The 16,397-nt window shown below is 47.1% G+C and overlaps 1 protein-coding gene across 1 annotated transcript in view; it reads right to left on the reverse strand.

The window, feature by feature from the left end:
• Positions 1-16,397, reverse strand: part of LOC118632944 (SREBF chaperone) — a 59,597-nt gene that overhangs the window by 23,010 nt on the left and 20,190 nt on the right. Inside the window, exon 2 of the mRNA XM_036266268.1 lies at positions 6,492-6,710. Within this exon, the coding sequence (XP_036122161.1) occupies positions 6,492-6,613 (122 nt within the window). The 5' untranslated portion in view covers positions 6,614-6,710. The remainder of the gene's footprint in view (positions 1-6,491; positions 6,711-16,397) is intronic.

Here is a 16,397-nt window from a genome sequence, read left to right on the forward strand (position 1 = left end):
ATAAGCAGCCCTGCCCCTGAGCTCAGGGCTGCTGTCTCCTCTGTGTAGGATGGGACAGTCGCCGCATGGCTAATAAGGCTCTCTTAATTTGAACCCAGTTCGGAGTCTGAGTCTGGTTTGTCTCACTGGTCTACAACAGTTGATCTGTTGTAGTTGGTGTCACTTTGATGCCCTTCTTCTTTCCTGTGTGTGTGTCTACACTAGACCCATATTCAAAAGGGACTGGCACTTGAGGTTTACTGTTCGGCACAGCTGAATGGAAACTCTGAGATTCGTCTTGCACTTGTGTTTTTAAGTGCAGTCCACCACCATGGAGCACGTGCTGAGGGTGTGGAGTGAGGTCCACATGTGGTCCCTCCTCCTGGAGGCAGGTTCTTGACCACCAGCTCCCCTGCTCCACGCATCCCAGGACCTGGCCTTCTGCTCCCTGTCCAGGGATCCCATGTGCTGCTCCACCTGGCAGGGGCCTGAATGTAACAAGGACAGTTGGGATCAGCTGTGTTCTAGGGCAGGGTGAGGTGACCGCCCTCCCCCATCCCAGGCTGGCAGTGCCATAGCACGTCTGGTGGGCTTTCAGCAGGGGCAGCCATCCAAGTGAATAAGCAGCTCCGTGTTTTCATGTCACCCTGAGTCCCACAAACTCCATAGCTGGTCTTGGCTCTGCATCTCCTCACATCCTCAGTCCCTGTCATCTGTCATGGGGGACTGAGGAGACACTGTAGACAGACAGAAAGAGCAACCACAGAAATGACACTCAGAAAAGATGCTGCATGAGACACCTCCCTGGGAACATCAGGGGTGGGAGGTGCTTTCTCTCTTCCCTAGTAAAGGACTAGGGGTGGGGTCATGAAGACTGGAAGGGGAGGTTTCTGAGACCTGATCTCTCCTCTGTTGAGGAAATTCTGGGTGGGAAAGGAGTCTTCAATCTCCAGGCCTTTCCGAGCTTCTTCCAAGTGTGTTTGTGAGGCCAGGGGTAATGTGTGCTGGGGGAGTCCCTGGCTCTGAAATGCTGACCAGGGCAGCGAGTCTAGGCTCTGGCCAGAGGTCAGTGGTGCTTTGGGACTTTGTTCTCAGCTATCCAGCCTGGCTCTCCAAGGTGCAGGCGCAGACAGTGCTTCAGTTACTCAGATCTCTTTCTTGTTCACAAAAAGAGAATATAAATGTGTCTAGAGAGTGGCCACGGGGGCACAAAGAGAGGGAACCAGTCACACAATCCCTGCTGTATGCACCCCATGGTGACTGGGGGGAAAGCTGTGGGCAAACAAGGGAGAAAGGCTGAGAAGTGGAGGGGCACCGCAACTGAGATGTCCAGCCTCGGCCTGAAGGTCCTGGTTTCCTCCCTAGAAAGAGGAGCAGCAGAGGGGCCAAGTCTGTTTCCGAACACCACGCAGGCTGCAGGATTATCCTTCAGCAGGTTCGCAATGGCCTCATCATAATTCTAACCTGCTCTCCAAGTTAGAACCCATCTTCTCTAACCATGAGCCGCTGGTTGTGGAATTGCAAGAGACCTGAAGACCCGATTAGCCTCTGACCTGCGCCTAGGGGAGTCCAGCTAGCCTGGCTCCCAGGCACCTCCTTTGCCCCATGGTATACCTACCACTTCCCAGGGCAGGGCAGGGGCAACAGCACCCTCTGTCTTGCTGGGCTGCTGCTGGGTCACACCTTGGGTCCTAGTGACCAAACAGGCACTTCCTACAATAACACCTACCTGCTACAGGTTTCATCAGCTTTTCCCAGAGGAAAGAGCACTCACTGCTCCCAGGGAATGCAGTGGGGACGAAGGGGGACTACAGCTCAGGTGGCTGCCAGATGTGAACAGGGATATCATGGCAGCAGACCTGGGTTCAAGCTGAACAAGTCTCATTCCAGGAATAATAAAAGGTGGGCAAGTAAGTGGTACCTAAGTATCTAATAAAACTAAGAGCTGTCTATGACCCACACAGTTTCTGCAGGCAGCCCGAGGCTCTGGCAGAGGGGAGCTCTCTGGACAGAAAAGCTTCCCCGGTAGAAGAGGAGAGCAAGGCTTGTGTCCTGGGCCCACGATCCCTGGTCTCTCGGCCATGAAGGCCCAGAATCTGTGGATTCTCCGATACAACTTTATTGTCTTTGGAGGCTGAGAGACTTCATCTAGCCTTGGAAAATTTTTCCTAAGCCAATCAGATTTTAAGAAAAGTTAAAAAAAAAAATCCTTTAAGCCCAGCCCTGGCTAGTTTGGCTCAGCGGTTGAGCGTCAGCCTGCGGACCAGAGTCTCTTGGGTTCGGTTCCTGCTAGGGGCACGCACCACAAAAAAAACAAAAAAAAATGTTTAAGCCCAGCCAGTGTGGCTCAGAGGATTGAGCATCGTCTCATGGACTGAGAGATCCCAGCTTGATTCCCAGTCAGGGCACATGCCCAGGTTGCGGGCTCCATCTCCAGTGGGGGGCATTCAGGAGGCAGCTGATTGATGTTTCTCACAGCGATGTTTCTATCTCTCTCTCCCTTCCTTTCTCTCAAAAAAAAAAAATCAATAAAAACATTTTAAAAAAAAAGAACGTGCCCTGGCCGGTTTGGCTCGGTGGTTGGAGTGTTGGCCTGTGGACCAAGGAGTTCCAGGTTTGGTTCCACCTAGGGGCACGTACCAAAAAAAAAAAAAAAAAAGGAATGTGCCAGTACAGGTTGGTTTTTCAATTAGAAGAAAAACAGGGTGACGCCCTGGCCAGTTTGACTCAGCGGTTGGAGGATCGGCCTGCAGTCCCAAGAAAACCCGGGTTTGGTTCCCACTAAGGGCATGTACCTCGGTTGTGGTTTGTCCCCGGCCCTGGTTGGTCATGTGGGTGGCAGCCACTCGATGTGTCCCTTTCGCGTTGATGTTTCTCTCTCTCTCTCTCTCTCTCTCTCTCTCTCTCTCTCTCTCTCTCTCTCCCCCTCCCTCCCACCCACTCTACCTGAACAAAAAATGGAAAAATGTCCTCAGGTGAGGATTAAAAAAAATAAAAAGAAAAACAGGGTGACTACAAAAATGAGGAAAACGGAGCTGTCAGACAGTGGGTCCAAGGGAGACAGCAGGTGATGGGAGGGGCATGCCAGGGTATGACCCTCCCTGTCCTCTTGTGGGGGCTGTGAGCTGAGTGACCACGCCCGCACATAGGAGGAGGTGAGGATAGCACCACTCCCTCCTTCTGCAGAGCCTCACCAGGTGCTCTCCAGAGGCCTCCCTGACACTGTGCCCTTTGCACCAAGGCCAGGTCACATCCGCTACACACGATATCCAATGGCACTGCCACTGTGTCTCAGGCTGAGACTGTGGGTTTGAGGGGAGGGACCTCTCTGCTTCACAGCACGTGGCACATACCACAGCCATCTTCACTGAGGGCTCGGAAACCCAACCTGAAGCTCCCTCCACACTTTTGTCCCATGGAGCCTCTCTGCCCTGTCTGCATGTCCTGCCAAGATCCTCTGCCTCAGGCTTCCGGTTCAAGGAGCAAACTCAGGCGAATGGTACCAGCACCGAACAGTGCCCCCCAGAGTTCCTAGCGCGGTGCTAACGTGGAAACGGTGCAGGCTCTGATGTGCACAAGGATCTGCCTGTTGCTTCACCTTCTACCTCCTCGCTCTCCACGCTGGTTTCATCACCTTTCACAGAACTAGGGAATGACAAGTACCTCCAAGGACGTGAGGCAACAGCACGAAACACTGAGTGTGGAAGCACCTGAGGTCCTATAAACCAGTGGTCGATGAAGATAGTCTTCCCTTCCTTCCCATCAGCCCTGTCCCACCCTGAGCCTCACCCACCCTCCTCAGGACTGATGTTCGGCCAAGAGCACCTGTGGGATATCAGGCAGGCTCGGCTGCAGCTGGGCTGTACGGATTGTTAACAGCTGTCTCTTCCCCACCCCTCCACCCAATTCTAATTCACCCTGACTCGAGGAAGTGTCCTCATTCTTGAGACCTTGGCCATCTCATAGTTTCCTCAGCAGAAGCCTCATATCATATGTCCGAGGACAGTCTGTTTTGAAATACATGTGTAATATCAAATTATTCATTCAAAGATAAGACAGCTGTTAACCAGGCAGCTGCTGCACGCAGCCTGCATTCCCTTGCGGTCGCTGCCTGGCCCCAGCTGGGAACACCCAACCTCCAGAAGGTGAATCGCAAAAAGGAAACATCCTTCCCTTCCTTCAGCCAGCGTTGCCTTTGTGGAAGGGGAATCACAACAGCCGCTTCTTCAACTTAAACTGCCCAGACTACACACAAGCTCAGCTCAGGTCCTCGTCCACCACACACTGACCTCACCACCTCCCAGGTGCAAAGGCATATACAAAGAGGCCACTGAGGATTTAGTGGAGGGGAGCTGGATTCACCCCAACAAAAGGCAGTAAAAGTGATAGTAATCTTGAGTCCACCACAAATTACTGCTCCAGAAATTGGAATAAAAACACTTTTAACGGAGACGTGGTAGAATATCAAAGAAATTCTCAAGAAAGACACAGCCTAGTGGTTCTCAGGATGTGGCTCCCAGACCTTATCCGTACAACACAACTTAACCAAGTTTACACGTCAGTACAAATGCGCTGAGCCAGGGTGATGAGAGCCGGGGCGACAGAATGCTATGATGCAGGCACCAGTGTCCCACTGCCCTACTCTTTAACTGTGCAGACCAGACAAGTCTCTAACCGTCTGAATGGAGATTTACCTGCACCACTTCCCAAGGTTATTATGAGGACCAATGAGACATTTTTTTTTCATTTTTTGATTTTAGAGAGAGAGGAAGTGAGAAGGAGAGAGAGATAGAAACATCGATGAGAGAGAACATTGGCTGCCTCCTGCATGCACCTCACTGGGCATGTGTCATGACCGGGAATCGAACTGGTGACCTCTTGGTGCATGGGTCAACATTCAACCACTGAGCCACACCAGCCGGACCAATGAGAGATTTAACAGATACCTGAAGCACCAGCAAGAAATTCCCAATGAGTGATGCTCATGTTTTTAGTCCTAATTGGGGAAGAACCTAGATCCTTAAGAACCAAACGGAACAGTGAGTTCAGTCCTAAGCATCCTCTTTCCAGCACTGAAAACATCCACAAACGTTAGATGTATCTACAAACCAGAATCCTTTCCAGACACAAGGATACTAAGGTAGGAGGGCTCCTTTCCTGAATGCCAGAATTTTAAAGCCTCTCCTTTCATAATGCCATCATTCTACAGGCCCTGTGACGAAAAGACAGACATGACCATGGGCAGCTACAGCTCTCACAACAGTCCTTGGTGAGCACAGCAGGCCCAAGAATCAGCAGTCAGGAGGAGGCTCCAAGAACACAGAAGATGACTGGGAGCAGAGAACCAAGTCCCTGAGGAACGTCCTCAAACCTGCAAGAGCGTGTCCAAGGAAATGTCCAAATGGACCTTGAGAAGGAAAAATTTTTTTTTTTTATCCTCACCCGAGGACATTTTTCCATTTTTTGTTCAGATAGAGCAGGAGGGAGAGAGAGGAAGAGAGAGAGAAACATCGATGTGAAAGGGACACATCAAGTGGCTGCCACCCGCACGACCAACCAGGGCCAGGGACAAACTGCAACCGAGGTACGTGCCCTTAGCGGGAACTGAACCCGGGTCTCTCTGTACTGCAGGCAGACGCTCTAACTGCTGAGCCAAACCAGCCAGGGCCTGAGAAGAAAAATTTAAAAACTATGCCTTTCAATTATCTTGTGGTTTCTTAGAAGTGTTTAAACATTATTTTGAGCCCTGGCTGGTTTGGCTCAGCAGTTAGAGTATCGGCCTGCGGTCTAGAGAGACCTGGGTTCGGTTCCCGCTAAGGGCACGTACCTTGGTTGCAGTTTGTCCCCGGCCCTGCTGGTTCGTGTGGGTGGCAACCACTTGATGTGTCCCTTTCACATCGATGTTTCTCTCTCTCTCTCTCTCTTCCTCTCTCTCCCTCCTGCTCTATCTGAACAAAAAATGGAAAAATGTCCTCAGGTGAGGATAAAAAACAACAACAAAAAAAACATTATTTTGAAATAGGTTATTAGTGATATAACAAATCTGATGTCTCACTAAGTGAGGACCAGCCTGGACTATTTTAGTTTAGTGGCTAAATACCCCAGGACTAGGGCTCTCCATTCAGCAGCTCCAATGAGCCTCAAGTTCCATTGTATAAAAAGCACGCACAGGCTGCCCTGGCCAATGTGGCTTGGCAGTTAGAGCGTCGACCCATGGACCAAAGAGTTGCAGGTTCGATTCTGGTCAAGGTCACATACTTCTGTTGCAGTTTAGTCCCTGGTCCCAGTTGGGGTCATGCAGGAGGCAACCAGTCAGTGTCTCTCTCATATCAATGTTTCTCTCTCTCTCCTTCCCACTCTGTCTGAAAAAAAAAAAAAAAGAAAAATATCCTCGGGTGAGGATTTAAAAAAAAAAAAGCACACACAGGCTAAGGGCCACAGAGCAGTCAGAATTGGGAAACTACTGTCCCAAGACACAAGCCCACCACATCCAGAGCAACTCGGAAACATACCAGCAGGCTAAGATGCAGAGCCCCGTGAAGAGAATGATGGGAATGGGGTAGGATGCACAGAGCAGCCCATGGTTGTAGAAGGCCTGAGATATCTTCTCACGCAGCCTGTCAGTCAGGGTCATCCTCAGCTGCAGTCACCTTGCTGCCATCGCGGAAAGTGAGCATGGATCAGCCTGGCACACGCTGAACAGTGCTGACAACGGGCACCATCGGCAGTACCTGGCAAGAAGGGAGAAGAGCCAGTTAACAGAGTACCTGGCTCTGCACACAGGGCTGCTGGGGAGGCGGCAGTGACGTGGACAGGAAGTGATGTCTCCATACACACAAGGCATGGAGACATCACTCCCAACACACACATGCAACCTTGGTCAGCTCTCAGTGACCGTGGGCAGTTTCTAAGCCAGTCTAACCAAAGAAGCTAAAAAAAACTGTCCCTCTAGCTCTGGTAACAAACTCCCAACCCTTTTCCATACCAGGATTTCTAAAAGGCCACCCCCCAGACGGCTCTGCTCTCGCACACGGCACAGGAAAGCATGCACGTGTAACAGACATCACCTTCAGCTGCTCTCTGCCGGTGGCATTCTGAACACCTTCCCCACCCTTCTCTGTGCACAGGTTAGATCGAGAGAAATCCTTGGGAAAAACCTTTACACAGGAATGATCCCTCAAAATACACATTCTTGCACAAATAGTGATTCACTGATGAAGAATGTTCAGTGGGGTCAGCCTTCAACATAAAAATACCAAAAAGCCTTGGACCCTGACACACAAAGTGCCCTCTGACAGCAGTATCAGGTGCCAGTCTGATGCTGTCCCAGTTGTTCCTGGGAGCAGGCAGAGGGCCCTCCTGTTCCTGTCTTCTCCTTCGAGTCACGGCAGCCCAGGGGAGCCACCTCTCTCCTCAGGACTGGGCCTGGATGGACTGTTGGTCAAGGCACCCTCCCTGACCCGCGCCTGGTCAGTTTGGCTTCTCTCCCTCGAATTGGACTTCTGAGCAGATAGAAGCAGGAACTGAATATGGATCTTTATTCATCCCCAAGAGGGCCCTGCCCGCAAGAGGGTGGGTTGCTCTGGCTCCAGTCCTTTCTGAAGACGAGCACATCAGCTTGTCTTTCCAGTCTGAGCCACCCCATGTCCTTCAACAAATCCTCTTTTTGCTTGTGTGAGCCAAAGCTAATTAATGTTGCTTCCAAGTAGAATACCTGAAGCTGATAAAATCAGAATAGAGCCCTGACCGGTTTGGCTCAGTGGTTAGAGTGTCTGCCCGGGATCAATGAATCGCGGGTTCGATTCCGGTCAAGGGCACGTACCTCGGTGATGGTTTGTCCCCAGCCCTGTTCAGGGTTGTGCGGAATGCAACCAGTTGATGTGTCTCTCTCTTGTTGGTGTTTCTCTCTCTCCCTCTACCTCCCTCCGTCCCACTCTACCTGAAGATAAATAGAAAAATATCCTTGGGTGAAGATTTAAAAAAAAAAAAATCAGAATAAAAAACTCTAGAAGGCCCAGGGACCTAGAATTCCCTTCCTTACTGCACTCTCCCATGGAGTCCAAGTTGAAACCCACTTCTCCTGTTCCAAGTTGTGGTCTGTGCTACAAGGAACCTGCTCAGACGTGTGTCTAGGCTTGATTAAGCTCCCTGATGAAAACCCAGGCCAAAGAGATGACTCCTCAGAAGTGTCAAGACCAGAAAGGAGAAGCAAAGTGAGTCATACCACAGTCAAGTCACAAGAAGGAAAGGCTAAAGCACAAGCCTTAAGGACATATACAACTTTCAATTTTCCCGTCTAGCAACCTTCTACAGAAACACAAAGTACCCTCTATGGGTCAATTCAATAAGCAAGGGACAGAGTAGCTGGAGACAGTTGCTGGTCTGAGGAGCAAAGCTGTGCACCAGACTCACCTGAAGCAGAAAGAGGGACTCTAGGGAAGCAATGTCTGCTCCTGCACCCCAACCCCTCTTCTGCCCCAACAGGGAAACAAACACTCATGAGAGATACACCTTCGGAGAGAGATGCTCAAGAGGATCCCTGAAGACTGAAGACCATAAACCAGTTGTAGCTTTTCCAACCTCGGTCCTCCAGCAAGCTCCAGATCTCTTCCGGTCAGTGTCCCAGAAGGAAGCCCTTCATGAAATTCTGATCCTACTAATCCCAATCTCCTTTCTAGGAGGGAGGGGTCCCACCTTTGCAGTCCAGTTCTCACACTAATATGAGAAAAAACTAATTCATTTCCATTTGTTGCAAGTACAAATATTTCTGATTCAGTCTTAGTCCATTTCAGCCTCCATTGACCTTTATTAGTTATACTAATTGTTAACTTTCACAGCATCTGGAAAACAGAGCTAAAAAAAATCCACATTCTGCCCTGGCCGGTTTGGCTCAGCGGTTAGAGCATCGGCCTGCGGTCCTGAGAGACCCAGGTTCGGTTCCCGCTAAGGGCGCGTACCTCGGTTGCAGTTTGTCCCTGGCCCTGGTCGGTTGTGCAGGTGGCAGCCACTCGATGTGTTCCTTTCACATCGATGTTTCTCTCTCTCTCTCTGTTCCTCTCTCTCCCTCCCACTCTACCTGAACAAAAAATGGAAAAGAGTCTTCGGGTGAGGATAAAAAAAAAAAAAAATCCACATTCTAGTTCACTATCTGAACATAGCAAGAGTAGATACTATTTATTCATCTCTACTCCACTGTATACATTTTAACGTAAAACTATTCCAAAGCAAAATATACTCAACCTGAATCAAAAACTTGTTTTTCTTACACTGCCCCACACTTACAGGTTTCTTCAGCTCAAACTCTAGTCCTGCTTCCTGAATGCAGAGACACAAATATGGAAAGGACGGTGGCCCTAGAGGTCTGAGTGGACCGCATTACATAAAAACGTACACAATGCTGCCGCCTGACTTTGCAGACGACCCCAGTATAAGTAAAAACAAAGGAATTTGTTAACAGACACCCAAATTACAGAGCAGTACACATAAAAAAGTACTAAAACCAGGGCAGAACAACAGTGCTGAGAAGTCTACAGAGAGGACAAACTCAGATCCAGCCGGACCCACTGGCTCTGAAGACAAAGGCACTGAGGAGCGGAAGGCACTTGTGCGGGCAGACTGGGCGGCAGGCTCACCCACTGTCTTAGGCTTGCTTACGGTCCCCAGGGTTCTGAACCCACCCCCAATGAGGTAAATGTGAAAGTTTTAGAAAAATAAACATACACACAAAATGTATATATTAACGTAAGACATGATTTTTTTTAAAGATGATGGTCTATTTTGGACCTGAATTCACCAAATTCTTAGCAATTAAAATTCTCTTTAACCAGCTTGTTGACACACATTAAGAATCAACCAAAAAAATAAATATATGTGCCAAAGGCCCAAGGTAGGTGGAGAAAGTAGGGAAAGAGATGCAAAAAAAGAAAAAAGGTATAGACTACAGGCCCTGTCCCACCGCTTTCCAGGATCATTATTTTGAAAATCCCCGCCATCTGCCCCGAGCTTCAGCCACAGCAGACCTGCTATGCTTGTTCCTAGCACAGATGTTTACTGGCTATCCTATTTCTTTGGAGTAAATGCCTAGAAGTGAAATTGCTAGGTAGTATGGTATGTTTGTTTTCTAAGAAACTGCCAGAGTATTTCCTAAAGTGCCCACTAGCATCATATGAAAGCTTTCGTTTCTTCCCATCCTTGCCAGCATTTGGTATTGCCACTGTTTTTTTATTTTAGCTGTGCTAATAGGTATGTGTACTGGTAACTAATTGATTCTTAAATTGCATTTCCTAATGGCTAGTGACACTGAACATGTACGCATGTGTATGTGTGTGTATTCCTCATCCTGTTACATGTATGAGGTCACATTATTTGCAAGTAGAAATAATTTCCTCTTTTCCAATTTGGATGCCTTTGGTGTTCCTTGTCAATTGTCCTGGCTAGAATTTATGGTACAATGATGAATTGCGGTGGTAAGAATGAAATCCTCAACTTATTCCTGATCTTAGGAAGAGAGCATTCAGTCCTTCAGCATTAAGTACAATATGACATGGGAATTTTTCATAGATGTCCTTTATCAGGTTGAAGAAGTCCCCTTTCTAGTCCTATTTGTTGAGTGTTGTTCTTTTTAATTATTTTTATTGTATAATTTGAGAGAGAGATGAGACAGAGAGGAAGAAACATCAATTTGTTGTTCCACTTATTTATGCATTCATTGGTTGATTCCTGTATGTGCCCTGACCTGCAACCCTGGTGTATAGGGATGATGCTCTAACCAACTGAGCTACCCAGCCAGGGCAAGGGTTTTTCTTTAATCATGCAAAGGTGCAAAGGTATTATGCTTTGTGTGGCTTTTAAGTTGATTACGTGGTTTGTTTGTTTTTTGATTACGTGGTTTTTTAATTTATCCTACTAATAAGGTGTATTACACTGATCGATTTTTCTCATGTTAAATCAATTTTGCATTCCTGGGTATAATCCCCTTAAATGTTAGACCTGGTTTGCTAATAGTTTTTTGAGGACTTCTGTGTCTATATTTATAAGGACACTAATCTGCAAGTTTTTTTTATTTGTTTTTATTTCTTTATTGGTTTTAGAAAGAGAGGAAAGGAGAGGGAGAAAGATAAAGACATCAGTGAGAGAGAACACTGAATGGCTGCCCCTCGCATGCCCCCACTGGGGATCAGGCCCACAAACTGGGCATGTGCCCTGACTGAGAATCAAACTGGCGACCTCTTGGTGCATGGGTCGACACTCAACCATTGAGGCACACCAGCTAGGCTGCCGTTTTCCTTTTTGGAAATGACGTCTTTGTCTGGCTTTGTTATTAGGGTAATGTTGGTCTCAGAGAATGACTAGGGAAACGTTCTCTCCTATTTTTTTGGAAGAGTTCTTGATAAACCTTCTTTAGACATTTGGCAGAATTCACTAAGGTCATCTGATTTAGGGTTTTATTTGTGGAATTTTTAAAATAATTAACTCAATCTCTATTTGTTATAAGTCTATTCAGATGTTCCATTTCTCCTTGAGTAAGCTTGTTAGTTTGTGTGTTTCTAGGAATTTGTCCATGTCATCTATACTATCTAATTTACTGGCATAGTATTTACAGTTCATAGTAATTTCCTTATAATCATTTTTATTTCTGAAAGGTTGGTGGTAATGTACCCACTTTCATTAATGATTCTAGTAAATTGACTCCTTTTTCTGTCTTGGTCATTCTAGCTCAAGCTTTGCCAATTTTGTTGATCTTTTAAAAGAACCAACATTGGGCCCTGGACGGTTTGGCTCAGTGGTTCGAGTGTCGGCCTGCGGTCCAGAGAGACCCAGGTTCAGTTCCCACTAAGGGCATGTACCTTGGTTGCAGTTTGTCCCCGGCCCTGGTTGGGTCGTGTGGGAGGCAGCCACTCAATGTGTCCCTTTCACATCGATGTTTCTCTCTCTCTCTCTTCCTTACTCTCCCTTCCACTCTATCTGAACAAAAAATGGAAAAATGTCCTCAGGTGAGGATAAAAAAAAAAAATTAAAAGAACATTGGTTTTATTTAATTCATTGTTTTACTAGTCTCTATTTATTTGTTTCCAGTCTTTATTATTTTCTTCCTTCTGTTTGCCTTGGGTTTATTTTGCTCTTCTTTTTCTAGTTTCTTTTCTTTTTTTCAATCCTCACCTGAGGATATTTTTCCATTTATCTGCAGATAGAGTGGGAGGGAGATAGAGGGAGAAAAGGAGAGAGAAACATCGATGTGAGAGGGCCACATTGACTGGTTGCTTCCCGCAAGACCCTGACCACGGCTGGGACAAACCCCAACCGAGGTACGTGCCCTAGGCCAGAATCGAACCCGTGACTCACTGGTCTGCGGGGCCGATGCTCTACCACTGAGCCGAACTGGCCAGGGCTCGACTTACTTTTTGTATAAGATGTGAGGTTTAGGTCTAGGTGCTTTCTGATTACTTTTCCTACGAGAACCAACAGTTCCAGCACCAGCTGTTGAAAAGTCCACTGGTGCCTCCACTGAACTGCTTTGGTACCTTAGTCCTGAGCTGCTTAGCAAAAATTCCACACACTAAGTGGCTTGAATAACATTTATTTCCATAGTTCTCGAGACCGGGAAGTCCAAGATTAAGGCCCCAGCAGACTCAGTTTCTGGTGAGGGCCTACTTCCTGGTAAACAGATGGCCATCTGCTCACTGTATCCTCATATGGCAGCAGGGAGAGCGAGAGCTCTCTAGGGTTTCTTTTATAAGGGCAGTGATCCTATTCATGAAGGTCTACCCTCATGACCTAATCACCCCCAAAGGTCCCCACCTCCTAATATCATCACATTGGGAGAAATAAGTCTTGAAATGCATAGAGTGATTCCTCCAATTTAACTCTTCTTCAAAATTGTTTATCTAGCGTTATCTTGTAGACATGTTATCTACAAATAGGGACACGTTCATTTCTTCCTTTCCACAATTTCTTCAGACTTTTTTTTGCACCACTTTCTCTCCTCTCCTCTTGGAACTTTGACTACATGAAAGAGAAACCTTTTGTTATTGTCCCATGGGTCCCTGAGCAATGTTCATTTTTCTTTATTTTAATCCCTGCTGGCCACACTGGATTAATGTTTATTGTTCTAGCTTCAACAAACTCTTCTGTTATCTCCATTCTGTTATTGACTCCATCCACTCAATGAGTTTTTCATTTAGTTTTAGTTATAAAATTTCCAATTTTAAATTTACAAGTCTAGCCCTAGCCAACGTGGCTCAGTGGCTGGAGTGTTGGCCTGCGTACCAAAGGGTCAAGGGCACATGTCTGGGTTGCAGGTTTGATCCCTGCCCCAATTGGGGCATGCGTAGGAGGCAATGAATCGATGTGTCTCTCTCATATTGGTATTCTCTCTCTCTCTCTTCATTCTTTCCTCCCTCCTTCTTTCTCTCTCCCCCTCCCTCCCTCCCTTCTACTCTCTCTAAAGATCAATGAGAAAAATATCCGGGGGTGAGGATTTACATAAAAACAAAACAAAAAATTTACACAACTAATTTTCCATGTGTTTCAAGACTATTCACCCTCACTTCTTAGAGCAAGGGTGTGTGTGTGTGTGTGTGTGTGTGTTTCTTTAGTGATTTGAGAGAGAGGGAGAGAAAGAAACATCGATGAGAGGGGACTTCCGGTCAAGATGGCGGGTAGGTAAACGCAGTATCGCGTCCTCCCACGACCACATCAAAGTTACAACTAAACTACAGAACAACCATCATTCAAAAGCGCCTGACATCGAGCTGAATGGAAGGCCTACAGCTACAGAATTAAAGCAGCAGCCACATGGCGACTGGTAGGAGGGGCGGAGGCGGATGGGCTGGCCCCACACCCACGTGTGGTGGATAAAAATCAGGAGGACACCTTGGACTGAAGGGTCCCGCTCCCACACCAGGCGTCCAGCTCAGGAAGAGAATCCCCATAACTTCTGGCTGGAAAAACCAGCAGGAACTGCCGCTCAAGGAGACTGAGGCGGCTGGAGCCCCAGGCAGCTCCTTAAAGGGCCTGCGCACGGACTTATCGGACTCTCTCCCTCTAAGCTTGGAGGGGTGGCAGCTCGAGGGACACCAGAGACATACAGGGAAGAACTGAGCTGTTTGGCACTGGAGCGAGGGCTGGAGAGGGGGATTTCTCTGGGACAAACGTGCTGTCAGAGGCCTTTGTTCCTTTGGTGAGCCCTTCCCTAGGGCGGCAGACAGCCACCATATCTGAGACTCCAGCAACCTGGCTCACACTGGTTGCCCCGCCCTGGTGATTCCCTGAGGCCCCACCCCACTCAACTTTGAGGCCCACCCAAGCTGTTGCCAGTTGCTTAACCATAGGATTGGTCTGTGTTGGATCCTGCTTCAGGTTTTCCTAAATTCTTTCAAACAAGCAGCATCTGGTCTCAGCAAGCCCCATACCTCTTGTTAAGTGATACACAGAAACAAACACAGGGAGGCAGCCAAAATGAAGAGACAAAGAAACAGGTTCCAAATGAAAGAACAGAAAAAATCACCAAGAAAAGAACTAAGCGAAATGGAGATAAGCAACCTAACAGATGCTGAGTTCAAAATACTGCTTATAAAGTTGCTCAATGAACTTAGTGAGAACCTCAGCGAACTTAGTGAGGGCCTCAAGAGCATAAAAAAGGAGCAGTCAGAAATGAAGGATGCATAGTCAGAAATGAAGGAGGAACTAACTGAAATAAAGAATAATTTACACAGATTCAACAGTAAAGTAGGTAAAGCCAAGAAACAAACCATCGATTTGGAATCTAAGGAAGCAAAAAACACCCAATCAGAACAGCAAAAAGAAGCCAAGAAAATGAGGATAGTGTAAGGAGCCTCTGGGACAACTTCAAGTGTGCCAACATTCGCATCTTGAGGGTGCCAGAAGGAGAAGAGAGAAAACAAGAAATTGAAAACCTTTTTGAAACAATAATGGCAGAAAACTTCCCTAACTTGGTGAAGGAAACAGACATACAAGTCTAGGAAGCACGGAGAGTCCCAAATAAGATGAACTCCAAGAGGCCCACACCAAGACACATCATCATCAAAATGCAAAAGGTTCAAAACAAAGAGAGAATCTTAAAAGCAGCAACAGAAAAGCAGTTAGTTACCTACAAGGGAGTTCCCATAAGACTGTCAGCTAATTTCTCAAAAGAAACTTTGCAGGCCAGAAAAGAGTGGCAAGAAATATTCAGAGTGATGAAAAGCAAGAACCTACAACCAAGATTACTCTATCCTGCAAAGCTGTCATTTAGAATCGATGGCCATATAAAGAGTTTCCCAGACAAGAAAAAGTTAAAGGAGTTCATCACCACCAAATCGTTATTGTATGAAATGTTGAAGGGTCTTTTTAAAGAAAAAGATAAAATATATGAACAAACAAAATGGCAATGAATACATATCTATGGACAATAGAATCTACAAACAAAATGAACAGTGAGAACAGAAACATTCTCATAGATACAGAGAACATTTTGTTGGTTGCCAGGTGGGATGGGGATTGAGGGAATGGGTGAAAAAGGTGAAGGGATTAAGAAGAACAAATTGGTTGCTAGACTGACAAACCTCAAAGAGAAGGGTGTTGGGGGTGGGAAGAATAAACCAAAGAACTTATATGCATAACCAATGGACACAGAGAATAGTGTGGGAAAAGGCGGGAAGGGGGCGGGAGTGGGGAGGAGGAGGTCAGTGGGGGAAAAATGAGGAACATCTGTAATACATTCTACATTCAACAATAAAGATTAAAAAAATAATAATAAAAGAAACATCAGCCCTGGCCAGTTTGACTCAGCGGTTAGAGCGTCAGCCTGCGGTCCGGAGAGACCCGGGTTCAGTTCCCACTAAGGGCACGTACTTCGGTTGCAGTTTGTCCCCGGCCCTGGTTGGTCCTGCCGGTGGCAGCCACTCGATGTGTCCCTTCATGTCGATGTTTCTCTCTCTCTCTCTCCCTCCCACTCTATCTGTACAAAATATGGAAAAATATCCTCGGGTGAGGATAAAAAAAAAAAAGAAACATCATAAGAGAGAACATCAATTGGCCGCCTCCTGCATGCCCCTCACTGGGGATTTGGCCCACAACCTGGGCAGGTGCCCTGACTGGGAATCAAAATGGCGACCTCTTGGTGCCTGGGTCAATGTTTAACCACTGAGCAACACTGGCCAGACATGCAAGGTTTTGTTTTTTGGGTTTTTTTTAAAAGGTTTTTTAAAAATATGTTTTATTGATTTTTTTGAGAGAGAGAGGAAGGGAAAGAGAGAGAGAAACATTGATGTGAGAGAGATACATAGATTGGCTGCCTCCTGCACACCTCCTACTAGGGATCAAGCCCACAACTTAGGCATGTGCTCTGACTGAGAATTGAACTGGGACCTCTCAGTCCATGGGATGAGGCTCATTCCACTGAGCCACACAGGCCAGGC

Source organism: Molossus molossus, unplaced genomic scaffold, assembly GCF_014108415.1.
Source record: "Molossus molossus isolate mMolMol1 unplaced genomic scaffold, mMolMol1.p scaffold_m16_p_18, whole genome shotgun sequence".
In the NCBI taxonomy this organism is placed as follows: domain Eukaryota; kingdom Metazoa; phylum Chordata; class Mammalia; order Chiroptera; family Molossidae; genus Molossus; species Molossus molossus.